Here is a 20,866-nt window from a genome sequence, read left to right on the forward strand (position 1 = left end):
GAACGGTTTATATGGGGCCGACATATAATTATTGACCGATGTCGACCAATTTTTGCATGGGTGTTTGAGGCCATATATTAACACCACCATATATTAACAAATTTCAACTGAATCAGATGAATTTTGGTCTTCCAACGGGCTCCGGAGGTCAAATCTGCGAACGGTTTATATGGGGCCGACATATAATTATTGACCGATTTCGACCAATTTTTGCATGGGTGTTTGAGGCCATATATTAACACCACCATATATTAACAAATTTCAACTGAATCAGATGAATTTTGGTCTTCCAAGAGGCTCCGGAGGTCAAATCTGGTGATCGGTTTATATGGGGGCTATATATAATTATGGACCGATGTGGACCAATTTTTGCATGGTTATTAGAGACCATATACTAGGTTAGGTTAGGTTATGCGGCATCCTGATGTATCAGGCTCACTTAGACTATTCAGTCCATTGTGATACCACAGTAGTGAACTTCTCTCTTATCACTGAGTGCTGCCCGATTCCATGTTAAGCTCAATGACAAGGGACCTCTTTTTTGTATAGCCGAGTCCGAACGGCGTTCCACATTCCAATGAAACCACTTAGAGAAGCTTTGAAACCCTCAGAAATACCAGCATTACTGAGATGGGATAATCCACCGCTGAAAACCTTTTTGGTGTTCGGTCGTAGCAGGAATCGAACCCACGACCTTGTGTATGCAAGGCGGGCATGCTAACCATAGCACCACGGTGGCTTCCGACCATATACAAACACCATGTACCAAATTTCAGCCGGATCGGATGAAATTTGCTTCTCTTAGAGGCTCCGCAAGCCAAATCTGGGGATCGGTTTATATACTAGCTATATATAGGGGGATATATATAAATATGGATCGATGTGGACCAATTTTTGCATGGTTGTTAGAGACCATATGCTAACACCATGTACCAAATTTCAACCGGATCGGATGAATTTTGCTCCTTCAAGAGCCTCCGCAAGCCAAATCTGAGCGTCGGTTTATATGGGGACTATATAATTATGGACCGATATAGATACATATTTGCGTGGTTGTTAGGGACCATATACTAAATCCACGTACCAAATTCCAACCGGATCGGATGAAGTTTGCTTCTCCAGGAGGCTCCGGAGGGCAAATCCGGGGATCGGTTTATATGGGGACTATATATAATTGTGGACCAATTTGGACCAATTTTTGCCTGATGATTATAAATAAAAAGGGCCAAGGGGTACTTTGAATTTTTAAATAAAAATTGGATTTTGTTTTTAATTTTTAATTTTAAATATTTTTTTTTCATTTTAATGTTAATTTTAATTACAACTGTTGTTTCAATTTCATTTTGATATTAAAACTACATTTAAAATATATAAACATAAAATTCATTTCAAATTATTTAAATTTAAATTATTTAAATTTTTTAGTTAAAATTAATATCATTAATATCATTTAAATAATTTTTATTTTAATATGAGCCTAGCTCTTGAAAATTCGTTTTGTGTTTTTTTTTTTTTTAATTTCAAATTACTTAAACTTATTTTAATTTAAATTAATACCATTTAAATAATTTTTATTGTAATTTGAGCACAGCCCTTGAAAATTCTTTTTAATTTTTTTTTTCTATTTCTAATTTTGGAATTCCTTGCCAACTATTATCATTTGGCATTTACATCCATGTTTCGCTTAATTAAATTCTAATGAAAATAATGGTTTTCTTAAGTTGTGTGTGTTTTTTTTTCAATTTTCTTCATTTCCACATAATCTTTTGATTTTTCCATTGCATTGCTGGACGCAATGCAAAGTTTTACGGAAATTCCTTTGTTGGCATTCGCTTGCACATCTGTTTTATGCAAATCAAATGGAAACTTTAGCCTGCAAGTTTTTCTTAATTTGAATCTTATTGTGTCTTAATTGAGATGTGCTTCTGGTACACATGTTAGTTGCCCAAGGATATGGAAATGGCAAGGATGCAGACAGTATGTCTATTTTAAGAGTTTTGATTTCATAGCCATTCTCAAAATGCGAAGGAGAGGTGGGAGAATAATAATTTCATTATTATTACTACACTCAAAAAAAAAAAAAAAAAAAAAAAAAACAAGTATATACGGCCGTAAATTCGCCCAGGCCGAAGCTTATGTACCCTCCACCATGGATTGCGTAGAAACTTCTTCTAAACACTGCCATCCACAATCGAATTACTTGAGTTGCGGTAATGCTTGCCGATGGCAAGGTATCTTAAAACCTCCTAACATCGTCTTCTAAATGGCAAGTAAGTTCATACGTTATCCATCAAAAATACCGATTAAATAGAGGGTGATACGGTCAAAATTTGGTCAATATAAACTTGACGTATTTCTTTCAATTTTGCATTTAAAAAACCTGAACACCCCTCATTTTGAAGGTGTGTGTGTAGAATGTTGCTCCTATTTTGATTTTGGAATTCACTCTTCAGTTGTCAAAATGCCCTCCAAGCAAGAAGAGCAGCGTATCAAAATTTTGGGCGCATCGCGAAAATCCGAGCTACTCGCACGCAAAGCTGGCAAAATCGCTAAAAGTTGCCAAATCAAACGTTACAAATGTAATTAAAGTGTTTGGGGAACGTTTGTCGACAGCCAGGAAGTCTGGATCGGGGGGAAATCGAAAACCGGAAGCCGCTGAGACGACAAAGAGAGTTGCCGGTAGTTTCAAGCGAAACCCTAACCTCTCTCTCCGAGATGCCGCAAATAAGCTGGGTGTATCGTCTACAACCGTGCAACGAGCCAAAAACCGAGCCGGACTATCGACTTACAAGAAGGTAGTGACTCCAAATCGCGATGATAAACAAAATACGACGGCCAAAGCGCGATCCCGGAGGCTGTACACGACGATGCTGACGAAGTTTGACTGCGTGGTAATGGACGACGAAACCTACGTCAAAGCCGACTACAAGCAGCTTCCGGGACAGGAGTTTTATACGGCAAAAGGAAGGGGAAAGGTAGCAGATATTTTCAAGCACATAAAACTGTCAAAGTTCGCAAAGAAATATCTGGTTTGGCAAGCCATCTGTACCTGTGGCTTGAAAAGCAGCATTTTCATAGCTTCCGGGACTGTCAACCAAGAAATTTACGTGAAAGAGTGTTTGAGTAAACGTCTGCTGCCTTTCCTGAAGAAACACGGTTGTTCCGTACTGTTTTGGCCGGATTTGGCATCTTGCCATTACGGTAAAAAGGCCATGGAGTGGTACGCCGCCAACAACGTGCAGGTGGTTCCCAAGGACAAGAAATTTAATTTGATTTTTTAAATAAACGATTTCACCGATTTACACGCGTTTTCCCTTGACCAAATTTTGACCGTATCACCCTTTACGTTTATAATTCACAAAATTTTCTTTAGAAATAAATTTTAGACAAAATTTTCTATAGAAATAAAATTCTCACAAAATTTTCTATAGAAATAAAGTTTTGGCAAAATTTTCTATAGAAATGAAATTTTAACAAAATTTCCTATAGAAAAAAATTTTGACAAAACTTCTATAGAAATAAAATTTTGTTAGATTATTTTTGGCTCGAGTGGATACCATGATTGTGAACTGATATATACACTAACACCACGTTCCAAATTTGAACCGGATCGGATGAATTTTTCTCCTCCAAGAGGCTCCGGAGGGCAAGTCTGGGGATCTGTTTATATGGGGGCTATATATAATTATGAACCGATGTGGACCAATTTTTGCATGGTTCTTACAGACCATATACCAAAACCATGTACCAAATTTCAGCCGGATCGGATGAAATTTGCTTCTCTTTGAGGCTCCGCAAGGTAAATCTGGGGATCGGTTTATATGGGGGCTATATATAATTATAGACTGATGTGGACCAATTTTTGCATGGTTCTTACAGACCATATACCAAAACCATGTATCAAATTTCAGCCGGATCGGATGAAATTTGCTTCTCTTTGAGGCTCCGCAAGCTAAATCTGGGGATCGGTTTATATTGGGGCTATAGGTAAAAGTGGACCGATATGGCCCATTTACAATACCATCCGACCTACATCAATAACAACTACTTGTGCCAAGTTTCAAGTCGATAGCTTGTTTCGTTCGGAAGTTAGCGTGATTTCAACAGACGGACGGACATGCTTAGATCGACTTAGAATTTCACCACGACCCAGAACATATATATACTTTATGGGGTCTTAGAGCAATATTTCGATGTGTTACAAACGGAATGACAAAGTTAATATACCCCCCATCCTATGGTGGAGGGTAGGTTAGGTTAGGTTAGGTGGCAGCCCGATGTATCAGGCTCACTTAGACTATTCAGTCCATTGTGATACCACATTGGTGAACTTCTCTCTTATCACTGAGTGCTGCCCGATTCCATGTTAAGCTCAATGACAAGGGACCTCCTTTTTATAGCCGAGTCCGAACGGCGTTCCACATTGCAGTGAAACCACTTAGAGAAGCTTTGAAACCCTCAGAAATGTCACCAGCATTACTGAAGTGGGATAATCCACCGCTGAAAAACTATTTTCTGGTGTTCGGTCGAAGCAGGAATCGAACCCACGACCTTGTGTATGCAAGGCGGGCATGCTAACCATTGCACCACGGTGGCTTCAAGGTATAAAAATGGAGGGTATAAAAATATTGTTATGGTAGTTTAGGGTTTTAGTATAGTTTGACTTAATTTCCATTGCCTATTTTTAGGGACTTCAAAATTCCCATGACTTAAAAGAAACTTCTGAAATCATTGTTAACGATTTCTGTTGTAATATTGGCAATTTATTTTTTTTACTATAAAGACACAGAAGAGTGGGTGAATAATAACCCAGCAAAAAAAGCTTCGCCAAAAAACTATTTACTGAAAATTTTCTTTTTGGATCCGGAAGTGGTGCAAAATTGGGGCATAAGCGATGAATTTAACATGGGCTTGTCATAGGACGGATGTCCACCATTTCAACAGCCGTTTCACTGAATATACATCGCTTCTTAAGGTGTGATCCGAATTCAGTGTTTTGGATGTGATGTGAAAAATTTTGTGATTTTTTGATATATAAATACTTTTTAAATTTTTTTTTGATTTTTAATGCATTCTAGAAGTTTGTCTGAAACGCTTGACCACAAATATTTTCAAAAATGAGCAATTTTTCTAAAAATGGATTTAGCAATTTTTTCGACAAATTTTAAATAATTTGCACCATTTTATTAATCCTTAGTATGTTTCCAACCTTTTGGGAACAAAAAATTACTTTCTAAAAATATGAAAAAGGCGAGTTAAAAAATTGAATTAAAAGAACTTCCTGAGTAGTTAAAATACAGAACATCTGTGAAAGAACATTTTTTGAAGTGCGTTTAGAAAAACTTCCAAATTTTTTTGCTGGGAATTGCATTATTATTACTATACTCAAAAAAATTATTATGGTAGTTTAGGGTTGTAGTATACTTTGACTTAATTTTCATTGCCTATGTTTAGGGGCTTCAAAATTTCCATGGATTTTTAAACAAAAACTTCTGATATCATTGTTATTGATTTCTGATATGAAATCCGCTATGGATTTATTTTATTTATGTATCATGTTACTATCATATTAATCCTATTTGAATTTTCATTTTCGGGGCTTGTGCCCAGCAAAAGGTTTATAAGATTTTAGGTGAAAAAAACAAAGCAGGTTTATTTTGTGACTATTATATAGCTGCATATAATTCTTCGTCGAACGAGGAGATTTTCTACTTACCTCTATGTGTAACAGTAATTGAATAATTAAATTTATTGAATTTTTAATAATTGAATTTATAATGTATACTTTAAGTTATATTTTGCTTGAGAAATATGTTGCCTAAATTTAGGGGTTAAAAAATTTTAGATCATTTGAAGCTATTCTGGGACCAATCGAGACAATTTTTTTAATTTTCTGTTTGTTTTACTTCAACAAGGATCCTATCTGGGAACATTCAACTTCGAGGGCTTGTGCAGTTGATAATTTTCCCCAGATCCTTTCCTGAAATTCGGAGCATATTTCTTGGTGTGTATAATGGTCATATTATTCTTTGTGGAATTGGAGATTTATCTTTACATATTTTTCACTTGTAAGCGAAACCAGGCAAAACACAGACTTTTTAATCGGGTCTATGCAGGGCTAGAAAATAATTTATCAACACCGTAAAGTCTTTGGAAATTTAATGAGTAAACGTTCAGTCAATATGCAGACTGGCTTCATAATAAGCTCTTATGAATTTAAGAGAGATAAGATGGAAATGCATTAATTAGGCAGAAAACATAAGTAGCACCACATCATAAGGTACAAAAAAATCTATAGCATAGAGATAAGAACGTATATCTCCATGCAAAGGAGATATGCAGGTAATCTCTGGATTCATCCAAAATAGAAATGACCTTATTGACAATGGCAGAGCTTGGACCAATAAACTTAAGAAATTCACAGATTACGATATTTCCAATGGTTTGGTATAAAAGCTCGTAGATTGAGCTCAATCAATAGCAGTCTTTAGGTTTGGGATCTGATCATAGCATCTCTTCTAATCCGTGGACAGTTTGTGATCTCTGTGAAGTTGACGACCACCATGAAAATTGCCATCGCATTATTGGCCATTGTTGGCCTGGTGGCTGCTAGCCCCTTCTATCCCAAGAAGGAAACCAAATATGCTGATAAGGACTTTTTGGCCAAACAAAAGTTCTTCTTCGAGATAGTCTATCGCGTAGAAGATCCTTTGTTCTTTGAGGAATACATTAAATTGGGCAAGACTTTCACCTACAACAAGGATGACTATGTGGTAAGTTAGGAAGAAGAAAAAAAAACTCAATCAAGGATCCAAGAGCATTTTCTAAGTCTCCCATAATTTCTCCTTTTCCCTTAGTTCCCTGAACACTATAATGGTGAATATATGGAGAAATACTACAAGGCTTTCAAATACGGAGTCACCTTGCCTAAAGGTGAATTCTATGGTGCTTTGGTAGAGACCCATTTCGAGGAATTATATGGCTTGTTCGATTTCTTCTATTATGCCAAGAGCTGGGAAGTCTTCCAACGCAATGTCTGCTGGGCCCGTTTGTATGCCAATGAAGGTGTCTTCGTTCATGCTTTGACTTTGGCTGTCATCCATCGTCCCGATTTCGAAGGCTTCATTTTGCCCACCATCTATGAAATCTTCCCTCAATATTTCTTCAACAGCAAATTCGTCTTCGAAGCTGAGAAATTCAACTATGATGTCTGGAGCAAATACATTATGTACGAAAAGGAATACAAGGACTTCTTGTACAAGGACTACTCGAAATACTTCAAGGAATACGATCACTACTACAACTATTTCTACACCAAGGACTTCAAGACCTATCAATGGTGGAAACTTATGGGTTTGGGTGAACACTGGTATAGCGAAGAACACTTCTTCATGCGCGATAACTACGATCACTTCAACAAGGACTCGAAATACTTGGATATGATTAAGGATGTTAAGAAATTCTGGATGCCTGTTGATTATACCCGTGACATTTACTTCTTCAACCAAGAATCTGAATTGTCCTACTTCACCGAAGATTTGGAATGGAATTCCTTCTGGTACTACTTCAACTTGGACTACGCCCCATTCTTGGATGGCAAGACTTTCGGTTTGGACAAGGATCGTCGTGGTGAATACTATTTCTATGTTGTTCGTCAAATGTTGGCCCGTTACTATATGGAGCGTTTGTCTCATGGCTATGGTGAAATCCCAGAATTCTCCTTCTTCACTGAAGTCGAATATGGCTACGATCCTCAATTGATCAACTACAACGGTGTTGGTTTCTCCTACCGCAAGAACTATTTCGAATATGAGACCTATGGCAATTTCGAATATGTCCACAAAGTCATGGTCTTCTTCAAGCGCATTGAGGATATCATCACCCAAGGCTACTACAAGACTGCCGATGGTAAGAAGTTCGATTTACACAAACCCGAAGCTGTGAAATATTTGGGTGATCTCATGCAAGGCAATGTTGATAACTTCGATAAATACTTCGCCACCTTCTGGTACATCTATGCCCACTCCTACATGGCTGATGTTGATGAGAGCTCTTTCTATGTCCATCCCCATGTCTTCTTGAACTACGAAACCATGTTGCGTGATCCTGTCTTCTATCAATTCTACAAGAAGGTCTCCGATGTCTTCTACCAATTCTACGATTTTGTTGACTCCTACACTCACAAGGAATTGTACTTCCCCGGTGTTGAATTCCAAGAGGTTAAGGTTACCGATTTGGTTACCTACTTCGATTTGTATGACTTTGATGTGACCAATTTGTTGAACGACAAACCCACCTTTGTTGATGGTCAATTTGTTTGGGACAAGACTTTGTTGGCCCGTCAATCGCGTCTCAATCACAAGAACTTCGAATTCGAATACACCATCAAGTCAGACAAGGATCAAAAGGTTGTTGTCCGTGCTTTCTTGGGTCCCAAATATGATGAATTCGGTCATGTCATCCCATTGAATGAGAACCGTGAAAACTTCTTCGAAATTGATGAATTCTACTATGAACTCAAATCGGGTGTGAATACCTTCAAGCGCAACTCCAAGGACTTCTACTGGACCACTGATGATCGTACCACCTACACTGAATTGTACAAATTCGTTATGTTGGCCTATGAGGGTAAATACGAATTCCCCTTGGATTACTCTGAACCCCATTGTGGATTCCCCGATCGTTTGATCTTGCCCCGTGGTTTCTATGAAGGTATGCCTGTGCAATTCTTCTTCTTTGTTTATCCCTTCACTGCCTCGTATGAGCCCTACTCCACCTTCGATTACAACTACTCTTGCGGCATTGGCTCAGGTGTTCGTCACATTGATGAATATCCCTTCGGTTATCCTTTGGATCGTGAGATCGATGAATTCGAATTCTTTGTACCCAACATGTACTTCAAGGATGCCAAGATCTATCACAAGGATACCTTCGAAAAATACTACGATTACAAATATGAGAAATTCGGTCATTTCGATTACAACTACTATTACAATTACTAGATAATGATTAAGTAGTATGTGTGTGATGATATAGTCCGTGGTTTAGTTGTAATTTAGCTGATGTGATGACAAAGCTATCACAAAAAAAAATAATAAAAAAAATTAAATAAAACTACTTTGGGTTTTCTTATTTTGTATTTTTTGAACCATTGCAGAGGATACTTCTGCTCACAGAACGATGTCAGCTGCAGCTGAGCTGGTAAAAGCGGGTATGGTCCAAATAGCTCTAGAAATGGATGAGTGTATGCGAATATATGCTATCACAGAATTTGGGGGAAAAGATCACGGTTGCCACTCTAGCAAAAAACAAAATCTACCAAAATATGGAGAAAATTTAACCAAAAAACTATCAAACAAAAAAATCTTATTTTACAAAATTTTATTTCTATGGATTTTTTTAAAATTTTATTTCCATAGAAATTTTCTTCAAAATTTTATTTCTATAGAAAATTTTGTTAAATTATTTCTATAGAAAGTTTTGTCAAAATTTTATTTCTATAGAATTTTTTTCAAAATTTTATTTCCAAATTTTTTTTTTCAAAATTTTCTTTCTATAGAAAATTTTCTAAAGCATTCTATATCTATAGAAAATATTTCTCAAAATTTTAATCCTATCCTTTTATTAAAATTTTATTTCTAAAAAAAATTTTTAATATTTTATTTCTGTAGAAAATTTTGTCAAAATTTTATTTCAATAGAAAATTTTGTCATAATATTATTTCCATAGAAAATTTTGTCAAAATTTTATTTCTATAGAAAATTTGTCAAAATTTTATTTCTCTAGAAAATTTTGTCAAAATTTTATTTCTATAGGAAATTTTGTCAAAATTTTATTTCTATAGAAAATTTTGTCAAAATTTTAAGTCTATAGAAAATGTTGTCAAAATTTTATTTCTATAGAAAATTATGCCAGAATTTTATTACTATAGAAAATTTTGTCAAAATTTTATTTCTATAGAAAATTTTGTCAAACTATTATTTCCATAGAAAATTTTGTCAAAATTTTATTTCTATAGAAAATTTTGTCAAAATTTTATTTCAGTAGAATATTTTGTCAAAAATTTATTTCTATAGAAAATTTTGTAAAAATTTTATTTCTAAAAAAAATTGTTAATATTTTACTTCTGTAGAAAATTTTGTCAAAATTTTATTTCTATAGAAAATTTTGTCAAAATTTTATTTCAATAGAAAATTTTGTCAAACTATTATTTCCATAGAAAATGTTGTCAAAATTTTATTTCTATAGAAAATTTTGTCAAAATATTATTTCTATAGAACATTCTTTTAAAATTTTATTTCTGAAGAAAATTTTGAAAAATTTTTATTTCTATAGAAAATTTTTGCAAAATATTATTTCTATAGAAAATTTGGTCAAAATTTTATTTCTATAGAAAATTTTGTCAAAATATTATTTCTACAGAAAATACTGTAAAAATTTTATTTCTATAGAAAATTTTGTCAAAATTTTATTTCAGTAGAATATTTTGTCAAAAATTTATTTCTATAGAAAATTTTGTCAAAATTTTATTTCTATAGAAATTTTTGTCAACATTTTATTTCTGTAAAAAATTTTGTCAAAATTTTATTTCTATAGAAAATGTTGTCAAAATTTTATTTCTATAGAAAATTTTGTCCAAATTGTATTTCTATAGAAAATTTTGTCAAAATTTTATTTCTATAGAAATTTTGTAAAGATTTTAATACTAAAGATAATTTAGTCAGAATTTTATTTCAATAGAAAATTTTGAAAAAAAAATTTATTTCTATAGAAAATTTTGTCCAAATTTTACTTCTATAGAAAATTTTGTACAAATTTTGTTTCTATAGAAATTTTGTCAAAATAATATTTCTATAGAAAATTTTGTCAAAATTTTATTTCTATAGAAAATTTTGTCAAAATTTTATTTCTATAGTAAATTTTGTCAAAATTTTATTTCTATAGAAAATTTTGTCAACATTTTATTTCTATAGAAAATTTTGTCAAAATTTTATTTCTATAGAAAATTTTGTCAAAATTTTATCTCTATAGAAAATTTTGAAAAAATTTTATTTCTATAGAAAATTTCGTCCAAATTTTGCTTCTATAGAAAATTTTGTCAAAATAATATTTCTATAGAAAATGTTGTCAAAATTTTAATTCTATAGATAATTTTGTAAAATTTTTAATTCTATAGAAAATTTTTTTAAAATTTTATTTCTATAGAAAATTTTTGCAAAATATTATTTTTATAGACAATTTTTGCAATATGTTATTTCCATAGAAAATTTTTTCAAAATGTTATATCTATAGAAAATTCCTATTTTCTATAAAAAATTTTGTGAACATTTTATTTCTATAGAAAATTTTGTTAAAATTTATCCAACTTTTATTTCTATAGAAATATCCAACTTTTAATTATATAGAATAAAGAAAAAATCGCTGGCCTGGGGAAAATTTCTTACAAAATTTTAAAAATAAACTAAAACAAAATAAAATTTGAGAGCAGACTTTTTTCTGTGCGAGAATATATCATAACAGCCTCAATTTTGATTAAAATTTCAAAATTTATGGATTGTGGATTATATAACTTCGGCAAGGTCATTTACGGAAATTGTGATCACCTTCGTATTTTTTATAAAAATAATTCTTTGTCGAATTTGGAAGCTTTTCTTCGTATACCTCCTCTTGCGTGTACGAGAATCCAGGCAAACCATAGACTTTTTAATGAGTTTATGTCTGGCTGGAAATTATCAGCTTTCGCCATAAACTCAGTCAAGATTTTGCAAACTGGGAAAAGTTAATGCTCAGTCTGCACGAATGCATTCATAATAAAGCTGTTATGAATTCAATAGAGATTAGAGGTATACAAAAATCTATGGCATAGAGATAAGAACCTACAAGAATAATATTAAATAATTCACAGACATTGGCATAAAAGCCATTGGCACAAAAGCTCGTAGCAGTCTTTAGGTTTGGGATTTGATCATAGTATCTCTTCTAAACCGTGGACAGTTTGTGATCTAACTAACGACGGCCATGAAAATTGCCATTGCGTTATTGGCCTTTGTAGGCCTGGTGGCAGCCACTTCTTTCTTCTCGCCAGAGGAAACCGACTATGCCAATAAAGATTTTCTGGCCAAACAAAAATTCTTCTTCGAGATTCTCTATCGCGTGGATGATAGGTTAGGTTAGGTTGCAGCCCGATGTATCAGGCTCACTTAGACTATTCAGTCCATTGTGATACCACATTGGTGAACTTCTCTCTTATCACTGAGTGCTGCCCGATTCCATGTTAAGCTCAATGACAAGGGAACTCCTTGTTATAGCCGAGTCCGAACGGCATTCCACATTGCAGTGAAACCACTTAGACAAGCTTTGAAACTCTCAGAAATGTCACCAGCATTACTGAGGTGGGATAATCCACCGCTGAAAAACTTTTTGGTGTTCGGTCGAAGCAGGAATCGAACCCACCCAAAAGAGACTACAGGAGAATCCTCAGAAGTAGGGATAATCCCCCAGCGGTCCTATCCATTCGAACAAGCCCCAAGGAAAATTTTGTTAAAATTGAAAATTTTTGAAACTTCTATTTCTATAGAAACTTTTGTCAAAATTTTATTTCTATAGCAAATTTTTTCAAATTTTTATAGAAAATTTAGTCAAAATTTTATTTTTATAGAAAATTTTGTGATTTTATTACTATAGAAAATATTGTCAAAATTTTATTTCTATAGCAAATGTTGTCAAAATTTTATTTCTATAGAAAATTTTGTAAAAATTTATTTAGAAACATTTGCCAAATTTTATTTCTATAGAATATTTTCGGAAAATTTTATTTCTATAGAAAATTTTTGGCAAAAAAAAAGAGGAAGCACGCTCAAAAACAAACCCAGCCAAATACATTCAAATCGATGATTTGAGTTTGGCAAAGGAAAAGAGATATGCTGGCAAATTTGTTTAGGCAGTAGCCGACTATCAAACCCTTTTTCGGGAGGTTCAAGTGTAGTTCACGTTTGGTTGAGTGAATTACCCGAATTTATTCTGATAATTGGTTGATAGTTTTGCTGCAAGTAGAGGATGCTGATGAGGAATGTGGTAATTCCGAAACAGCTGTACATCCAACCATCTATAGGGCTTTGCCCAAATAAATTTGACAAGCATACTTTTCCTCTGTTGGTTAAGCTACACTTGTAGTTTAGTCAATGCATGGCCTTAAGCTGAGATCAAAAAAAAAAACAAAATTTTATTTCTATAGAAAATATTAAAATTGTCTTTTTTAGAAAATTTTGTCTAAAATTTACTTCTGTAGAAAATTCTGTAAAAATTTAATTTCTACAGAAAATTTTGTCAACATTTGATTTCTATAGAAAATTTTTGGCAAAGTTTTATTTCTATAGAAAATTTTTGGCAAAATTTTATTTGCATAGAAAATTTTTGGCAAAATTTTATTTCTATAGAAAATTTTGGCAAAATTTTATTTGTATAGAAAATTTTTTGCAAAATTTTATTTTTATAGAAAATTTTTAGCAACATTTTTGGCAAAATTTTATTTTTATAGAAAATATTAAAATTGTATTTTTATAGAAAATTTTGTCTAAAATTTACTTCTGTAGAAAATTCTGTCAAAATTTTATTCCTACAGAAAATTTTGTCAAAATTTTATTTCTATAGAAAATTTTGTCAACATTTGATTTCTATAGACAATTTTTGGCAAAGATTTATTTCTATAGAAAATTTTTGGCAAAATTTTATTTGTATAGAAAATTTTTGGCAAATTTTTTTTTGTATAGAAAATTTTTGGCAATATTTTATTTGTATAGAAAATTTTTTGCAAAATTTTATTTTTATAGGAAATTTTTAGCAAAATTTTATTTCTATAGAAAATGTTTGGCAAAATTTTATTTCTATAGAAAATTTTTGGCAAAATTTTATTTCTATACAAAATTTTTGGCAAAATTTTATTTCTATAGAAAATTTTGGCAAAATTTTATTTCTATAGAAAATTGTTTGCAAAATTATATTTCTATAGAAAGTTTTGTCAAAACTATATTTCTATAGAAAATTTTGTCAAAATTTTATTTCTATAGAAAAATTTGTCAAAATTTTATTTCTATAGAAAATTTTGTCAACATTTTATTGCTATAGAAAATGTCAAAATTTGATGTCTATAGAAAATTTTGTCAAAATTATATTTCTATAGAAAATTTTGTCAAAAAATTTATTCCAATGGAAAATTTTGTCAAAATTTTATTTCTATAGAAAATTTTGTCTACATTTTATTTCTATCGAAAATGTTATTTCTATAGAAAATTTTATTTCTATAGAAATTTTGTCAAAATGTTATTTCTATAGAAAATTTTGAGAAAATTTTATTTTTATGGACAATTTTGTCTAAATTTTATTTCTATAGAAAATTTTGTCAAAATTTTATTTCTATTGAAAATTTTGTCAACATATTATTTCTATAGAAAATGTTGTCAACAATTTATTTTTATAGAAAATTTTTGGGAAAATTTTATTTTTATAGAAATTTTGTCCAAATGTAATGTTCATAGAAATTTTATTTCTATAGAAAATTTTTGGCAAAATTTTATTTCTATTAAAAAATTTTTGGAAGAATTTTATTTTTATATAATTTTTTTGGCAAAAATTCATTTCTTTAGAAAATTTGTGGCAACATTTTATTTCTATAGAAAATTTTGTTATTTCTACAGAAAATTTTGTGAAAATTTTATTTCTACTGAAAATTTTGTCTAAATTTTATTTCTATAGAAAATTTTGAGAAAATTTTATTGTTATAGAAAATTTTGTAAAGATTTTATTTCTATAGAAAATTTTGTGAAAATTTTATTTCTATAGAAAATTTTATCAAAATTTTATTTCTATAGAAAATGTTGTCAACATTTTATTTCTATGGCAAATTTTGTCAAAATTTTATTTGTATAAAAAATTGAAGTACCTCCTAGTGGAAGAATTCTCCCAATCTACTAAAACAGTAAAAATATATAAAATTTTTGGTAGAATTTTACCAACTATGACAAGCGTGCAGGAAACCCCACGAAAGGCGACAAGAAATTCACCATCCCAGCTCGTGTTACTGTTAGAAATTCTTACCAAATGTCCTAGTATTGTGATTATATCTTTACTGTAAGGCCACAAAAACTCCACAAAGGCAAGAGGAAATTGTTATGTTGTTCCATAAATCTCACTATATCTTGAGCGGTTGTTCAGCTTAAGGCCTAAATAATTTAACATATGAGCCAACAATTTTGCGATGTTGAGTGGAATTTTTAGATGCTTTAAATCTCTCTAACAACAAAATGAGCAATTATGTGGAATACGTGTACAATATTATCGAAATAGGTTTCATATTCATTGTGACACCTGGACAAAGTATCAAAATCTTATCGACTGAACCTAACAATGAGGTCACACCACCTATGCCAGATAATACAAAAATTAACAGAGACATAAAAAATCCATAACTGAAAAGAGATAAGCACAGCAACATATCCTCAATCTATGATGTACTCTAAGTTGTGACAAGGTATAAAAGTGCTTCAGAATTTTGAAATCATCAGCAGTCTTTAAGCTTTAGATCTCACCATTGTATCATCATAAATCCGTGGACAGTTTGTGATCGAGAAGGACAACCATGAAAATTGCCATCACTTTATTGGTGATTATTGGCCTGGTGGCTGCCAGTCCTTTCTATCCCAAGAAGGAAACCAAATATGCCGATAAGGATTTTTTGGCTAAACAAAAATTCCTCTTCGAAATCGTCTATCGTGTAGAGGATCCTTTGTTCTTTGAGGAATATATCAAATTGGGCAAGACTTTCACCTACAACAAGGAAGACTATACGGTAAGTAAGGAAGGAAGAATACAATCCAAGGAATCCAAGATCATTTTTCCATAAACAATTCTTGTCTCCTTCTTCCTTAGTTCCCTGAACACTATGATGGTGAATATATGGAGAAATTCTATAAGGCCTTCAAATACGGAGTTACCTTGCCCAAGGGTGAATTCTTTGGTGCCTTAGTTGAGTCTCACTTCGAGGAGTTGTATGGCTTATTCGATTTCTTCTACTATGCCAAGTCATGGGAAGTCTTCCAACGTAATGTCTGCTGGGCTCGTTTGTATGCCAACGAAGGTGTCTTTGTTCATGCTTTGACTTTGGCTGTCATCCATCGTCCCGATTTCGAAGGCTTCATTTTGCCCACCATCTATGAAATCTTCCCTCAATATTTCTTCAATAGCAAATTTGTCTTCGAAGCTGAGAAATTCGATTATGATGTCTGGAGCAAGTATATCATGTACGAAAAGGAATACAAGGACTTCTTGTACAAGGACTACTCGAAATATTTCAAGGAATACGATCACTACTACAACTATTTCTACACCAAGGACTTTAAGACCTATCAATGGTGGAAACTCATGGGTTTGGGTGAACACTGGTACAGCGAAGATCATTTCTTCTTACGCGATAATGTTGATCACTTCAACAAGGACTCGAAATACTTGGATATGATTAAGGATGTTAAGAAATTCTGGATGCCCGTTGATTATACCCGTGACATTTACTTCTTCAATCAAGAATCTGAATTGTCCTATTTCACCGAAGATGTGGAATGGAATTCTTTCTGGTATTACTTCAACTTGGACTATGCTCCATTCTTGAAGGGAGAAAGTTTCGGTCGTCGTGGTGAATACTATTTCTATGTTGTCCGTCAAATGTTGGCCCGTTACTACTTTGAGCGTTTGTCTCATGGTTATGGTGAGATCCCAGAATTCTCCTTCTTCACTGAAGTCGAATATGGCTATGATCCTCAATTGATCAACTACAACGGTGTTGGTTTCTCTTACCGCAAGAACTACTTCGAATATGAAACCTATGGCAATTTTGAATATGTCCACAAGATTATGGGCTTCTTTGATCGCATCGACAAGATCATTACCCAAGGCTATTATGAAACCTTTGAAGGCAAGAAGATCGATTTGCATAAACCTGAAGCTGTGAAATACCTGGGAGATCTGATGCAAGGCAATGTTGATAACTTTGACAAATACTTCGCCACCTTCTGGTACATCTATGCCCACTCCTACATGGCTGATGTTGATGAGAGCTCTTTCTATGTCCATCCCCATGTCTTCTTGAACTACGAAACCATGTTGCGTGATCCTGTATTCTATCAATTCTACAAGAAGGTCTCTGATGTCTTCTACCAATTCTACGATTTTGTTGACTCTTACACTCACGAGGAATTGTACTTCCCCGGTGTTGAATTCCAAGAGGTTAAGGTTTCGGATTTGGTTACCTACTTCGATTTGTATGACTTTGATGTGACCAATTTGTTGAACGACAAACCCACTTTTGTTGATGGTCAATTTGTTTGGGATAAGACTTTGTTGGCCCGTCAATCGCGTCTTAATCACAAGAACTTCGAATTCGAATACAGCATTAAGTCAGACAAGGATCAAAAGGTTATTGTCCGTGCTTTTGTTGGACCCAAATATGATGAATTCGGTCATGTCATCCCATTGAATGAGAACCGTGAAAACTTCTTTGAAATCGATGAATTCTACTATGAACTCAAGTCAGGTTTGAATACTTTCAAGCGTAGCTCCAAGGACTTCTACTGGACCACTGATGATCGTACCACCTACACTGAATTGTACAAATACGTTATGTTGGCCTATGAGGGTAAATACGAATTCCCCTTGGATTACTCTGAATCCCATTGTGGATTCCCTGATCGTTTGGTGCTGCCTCATGGTTGGGCCAAGGGTTTCCCAGTACAATTCTTCTTCTTCGTTTATCCCTATACCGCCTCTTACGAACCCTATTCCCACTTTGATTTCAACTCTTGTGGTTTTGACTCAGGCGTTGGTCACATTGATGAATATCCTTTCGGTTATCCTTTGGATCGTGAAATCGACGAATTTGACTTCTTTGTACCCAACATGTACTTCAAGGATGCCAAGATCTATCACCAGGATACCTTTGAGAAATACTATGAGCATAAATATGAGAAATTCGGAGATTTCGATTACAACTACTACTACAATTTCTAGAGGTAGTGTAGTGTACCATAGTTAAAGGAGATGATTTTCATTGGATAGTTTTAGAATAAGTTGCAATCAAAAAGAAAAACAATAAAAAAATATGTATTTTAAAATAGAAAAAATGATGTGTTTGTTTTTATTTTTATTGGCAATCAATATTGGGATCCTGATTATCAATTATAATGCTTTAATATGTTATAGCTTTCTAACTGTTATAACTAAAAGTAGTAATAACTTTTAGTTATAACAGTTCGAATGTTATTAGTTATAATGGTGGAAAGAGACAAGAACTAAATTGAAGTGTTTTAATATAAAGTGACAGACTACTTTAGTAAAAATCAAATCCTTCAAAAATCAAAACACTTCAAAGTGTTATAATTAGTCTTAATGTCGTTTTCGGGTAACAGATTTTTACTAGACAGACAATAGATTCTTAATAGGTTTGAGGACTATATACATAATTAAAAAATAGCTTTCAGTTCTGCTAAATATACTTTGATGCTATGTATGATAAACTGTATAACAGTTCAAACAAACAACCCCTTGGTATGCAAATATAGAGTTAGAGAGTATTTTGTATGGTTTAAATTTTTTGTTTTTGATTTGTATACAAATTCCTCATCAATTATTAAATAACTAGGCTTTGACTCCACGTAGCTAACATGGGAAAAACTTGTATAACAGTACATATTTCAATATTTCAAATATTTTTTTAACTACCCCAGAATTGATTTGAAAAGTGAAGGACAAATTTGATCGAAATCCAAGCCGCAGTTGTAGAAAACATGAGTCTATCGCGAGATTGGATGCAACACATATTGAAAACTGAGCTTGGACAAAACCTATTGATGGTCCAAAAAGTGCAAGAGCTCATCGATGCCCTACTACAAAAGTTAGACTGGAAAGAGACAAAATGTTGCTTCGTTTGCACGAAAGTGGCCAATTTGTTTTGTCCCATAGAAAGCTTTTCCTAATTGAGCAGTTGATGAACGAACCAAATGATCGGATTTAGTTGCCAAGGAGGTCAGATAAAAATGTAAACCAGGATTCAAGGGCCGCCGATGGCAATGAAGTGGGTCGCCATAGTGATCGGCCAATGCTCACTTCACGCTCATATTCATTGACCGTGAGGTGAAAATAAATGCCAAATATTATCGGGAAAGTATTCTAAATACAGTATTGAAGCCTGGAGCAGAGAAACATTTCGGCCGCAGATCATGGATATTGCAAAAAAAGACTCAGCCTTATTGCACTCAGCATGCGTCAACCAAGTTTGGCTCAAAAATAAGGTTCCTCACTTCATTTCTAACGAATAATGGGCACCAAAATCTCTATATCGCATTCTATTGGAATTTTTCGTTTGTGGCATTTTGGACAGTAATTCAAGACGGCATTTCGTACGGAGATCGGTCAAAATACAGCAGACCGTTTTTGTTTTTTGCTTTTGAAATATATATATATATTTTTTGAAAACTAAAATACGCTAATTTGTTGTATTATATGTCAGGCACCCTGTGGCAATATACCCTAGTTCAACAGTTCAATTCAAACAACTATTAAGGAGAAGGATATTGTGTTTTCTCGATGGAAGACTTGAACTTGAACTAGAGTAGTAAGTATAGGTTAGACAAAATAGACTTCTCTCTCAGTAAGAGCTTGCAGATAGTCACACGCATACCAACAGATTCTATTTCCTATGGAATATGTAAGTGAGTTCGTAGTCTTGCTAGATCATCCGCTTCGCAGTTCCGTGGTATGCTTCTGTGGCGAGGTACCCATTAGGTGAATATTGTACTGCTCAGCCATCTCGTTGAGAGAGTTGTGGCTGTCGATGGCCGTTTTTGAGTTAAGAAACACAGAGTCGAAGGATTTTATTGCTGGTTTACTGTCTAAGTATCTATTAATGACAACATTTGTTGGAACATTTCTTTTCAGTCAATTCGCCACTTCTATTATTGCCAATAGTTCAGCCGAAAAAAACACTGCAGGAATTGGGTAATCTTTTCGCTATTCAAAGTTCCAGGTCTTTAGAAAATATTCCGGAGCCTACTTGTCCATCCAGTTTGGAGCTATTGGTGTAGAAATCTATATAACGTTTATTCCCTGGGGTCTGTGTGCACCACGCCTTACTGTTGGGAATTAGAGTTTCAAACTTTGTTTTAGGAAAGGTGGTTTCGCCAGAGTGTAATCCATTACTTTTGGCTCATCGGGCATTATTTTGAGGACCGAACTGTGACTGTGTATTTTTATCCGACCACAGAGATAGATCGCGCATCCGAACAGCCTTTGTTTCAGCTGACTCTTTGGCCAAAATGTCTAAAGGCTATAGATGTAGCATGACGTTAATCTGTTTCTGTCTTACTGAATGCGTCCGAGATACACAAGCATGTCATTCGCTGAACTTTATCTAAAGTTGTCGGCTATTCCAACATCCTGGGGAATATGTAAAGGGAATTCCTACAATAGGACAATGATGTAATAAAGAAGTTAGCTTAGCAAACAAGTCAAGTAGCGTCCGCGGACATTAGAGTCCCATTTAATAGTAAAACTGACGAGCCTCCCACTCTATTTCTAATTTTAGCTTAATTATTTGAGATCTCTTTATTAACGTCGTGAGAGGATGACGTGTCATATTGGTCAAAGTACTCGTTGGAATCTGCCCAATTCATAAATTTTATGGATTTTGTAACGAACCAATTGCTCGTACATATTCTTCTTATTTTGAATTTAATTAGTTCCATTTTTTCCCCTTTGTACCACTGTACACACTTGGTTACTGTGCGCCACAGTAACCATGGTAACTGTGGTCATTTTCTTGCGT

At 33.4% G+C, this 20,866-nt stretch overlaps 3 protein-coding genes across 3 annotated transcripts in view; 2 read left to right on the forward strand and 1 right to left on the reverse strand.

Moving 5' to 3' along the window:
• The window catches only part of Sema1a (semaphorin 1a), a 1,157,214-nt gene that overhangs the window by 468,324 nt on the left and 668,024 nt on the right, over window positions 1–20,866 (reverse strand). The gene's annotated exons all lie outside the window — the stretch shown is intronic.
• Window positions 6,564–9,075, forward strand: LOC142223947 (arylphorin subunit C223-like). Its single transcript, XM_075293752.1, has 2 exons — window positions 6,564–6,773; window positions 6,858–9,075. Exons 1-2 carry the CDS (start codon window positions 6,564–6,566, stop codon window positions 9,000–9,002), a joined length of 2,355 nt encoding a protein of 784 aa, XP_075149867.1. The 3' UTR covers window positions 9,003–9,075.
• LOC142227476 (arylphorin subunit C223-like) lies at window positions 15,614–18,161 on the forward strand. The gene is made up of 2 exons (XM_075298035.1): window positions 15,614–15,844; window positions 15,925–18,161. The coding sequence occupies exons 1-2, from the start codon at window positions 15,635–15,637 to the stop codon at window positions 18,052–18,054; spliced, it is 2,340 nt and encodes a 779-aa protein (XP_075154150.1). The 5' UTR covers window positions 15,614–15,634; the 3' UTR covers window positions 18,055–18,161.

The sequence above is a fragment of the Haematobia irritans genome, chromosome 2, assembly GCF_050003625.1.
Source record: "Haematobia irritans isolate KBUSLIRL chromosome 2, ASM5000362v1, whole genome shotgun sequence".
In the NCBI taxonomy this organism is placed as follows: domain Eukaryota; kingdom Metazoa; phylum Arthropoda; class Insecta; order Diptera; family Muscidae; genus Haematobia; species Haematobia irritans.

Bases quoted from the DNA above. Each gene is read 5' to 3' on its own strand.
- LOC142227476 (XM_075298035.1), top strand. From the start codon at position 15,635: ATGAAAATTGCCATCACTTTATTGGTGATTATTGGCCTGGTGGCTGCC. The intron at 15,845-15,924 runs GTAAGTAAGGAA...CTTCTTCCTTAG, and splicing joins ACAACAAGGAAGACTATACG to TTCCCTGAACACTATGATGG.
- LOC142223947 (XM_075293752.1), top strand. From the start codon at position 6,564: ATGAAAATTGCCATCGCATTATTGGCCATTGTTGGCCTGGTGGCTGCT. The intron at 6,774-6,857 runs GTAAGTTAGGAA...CTTTTCCCTTAG, and splicing joins ACAACAAGGATGACTATGTG to TTCCCTGAACACTATAATGG.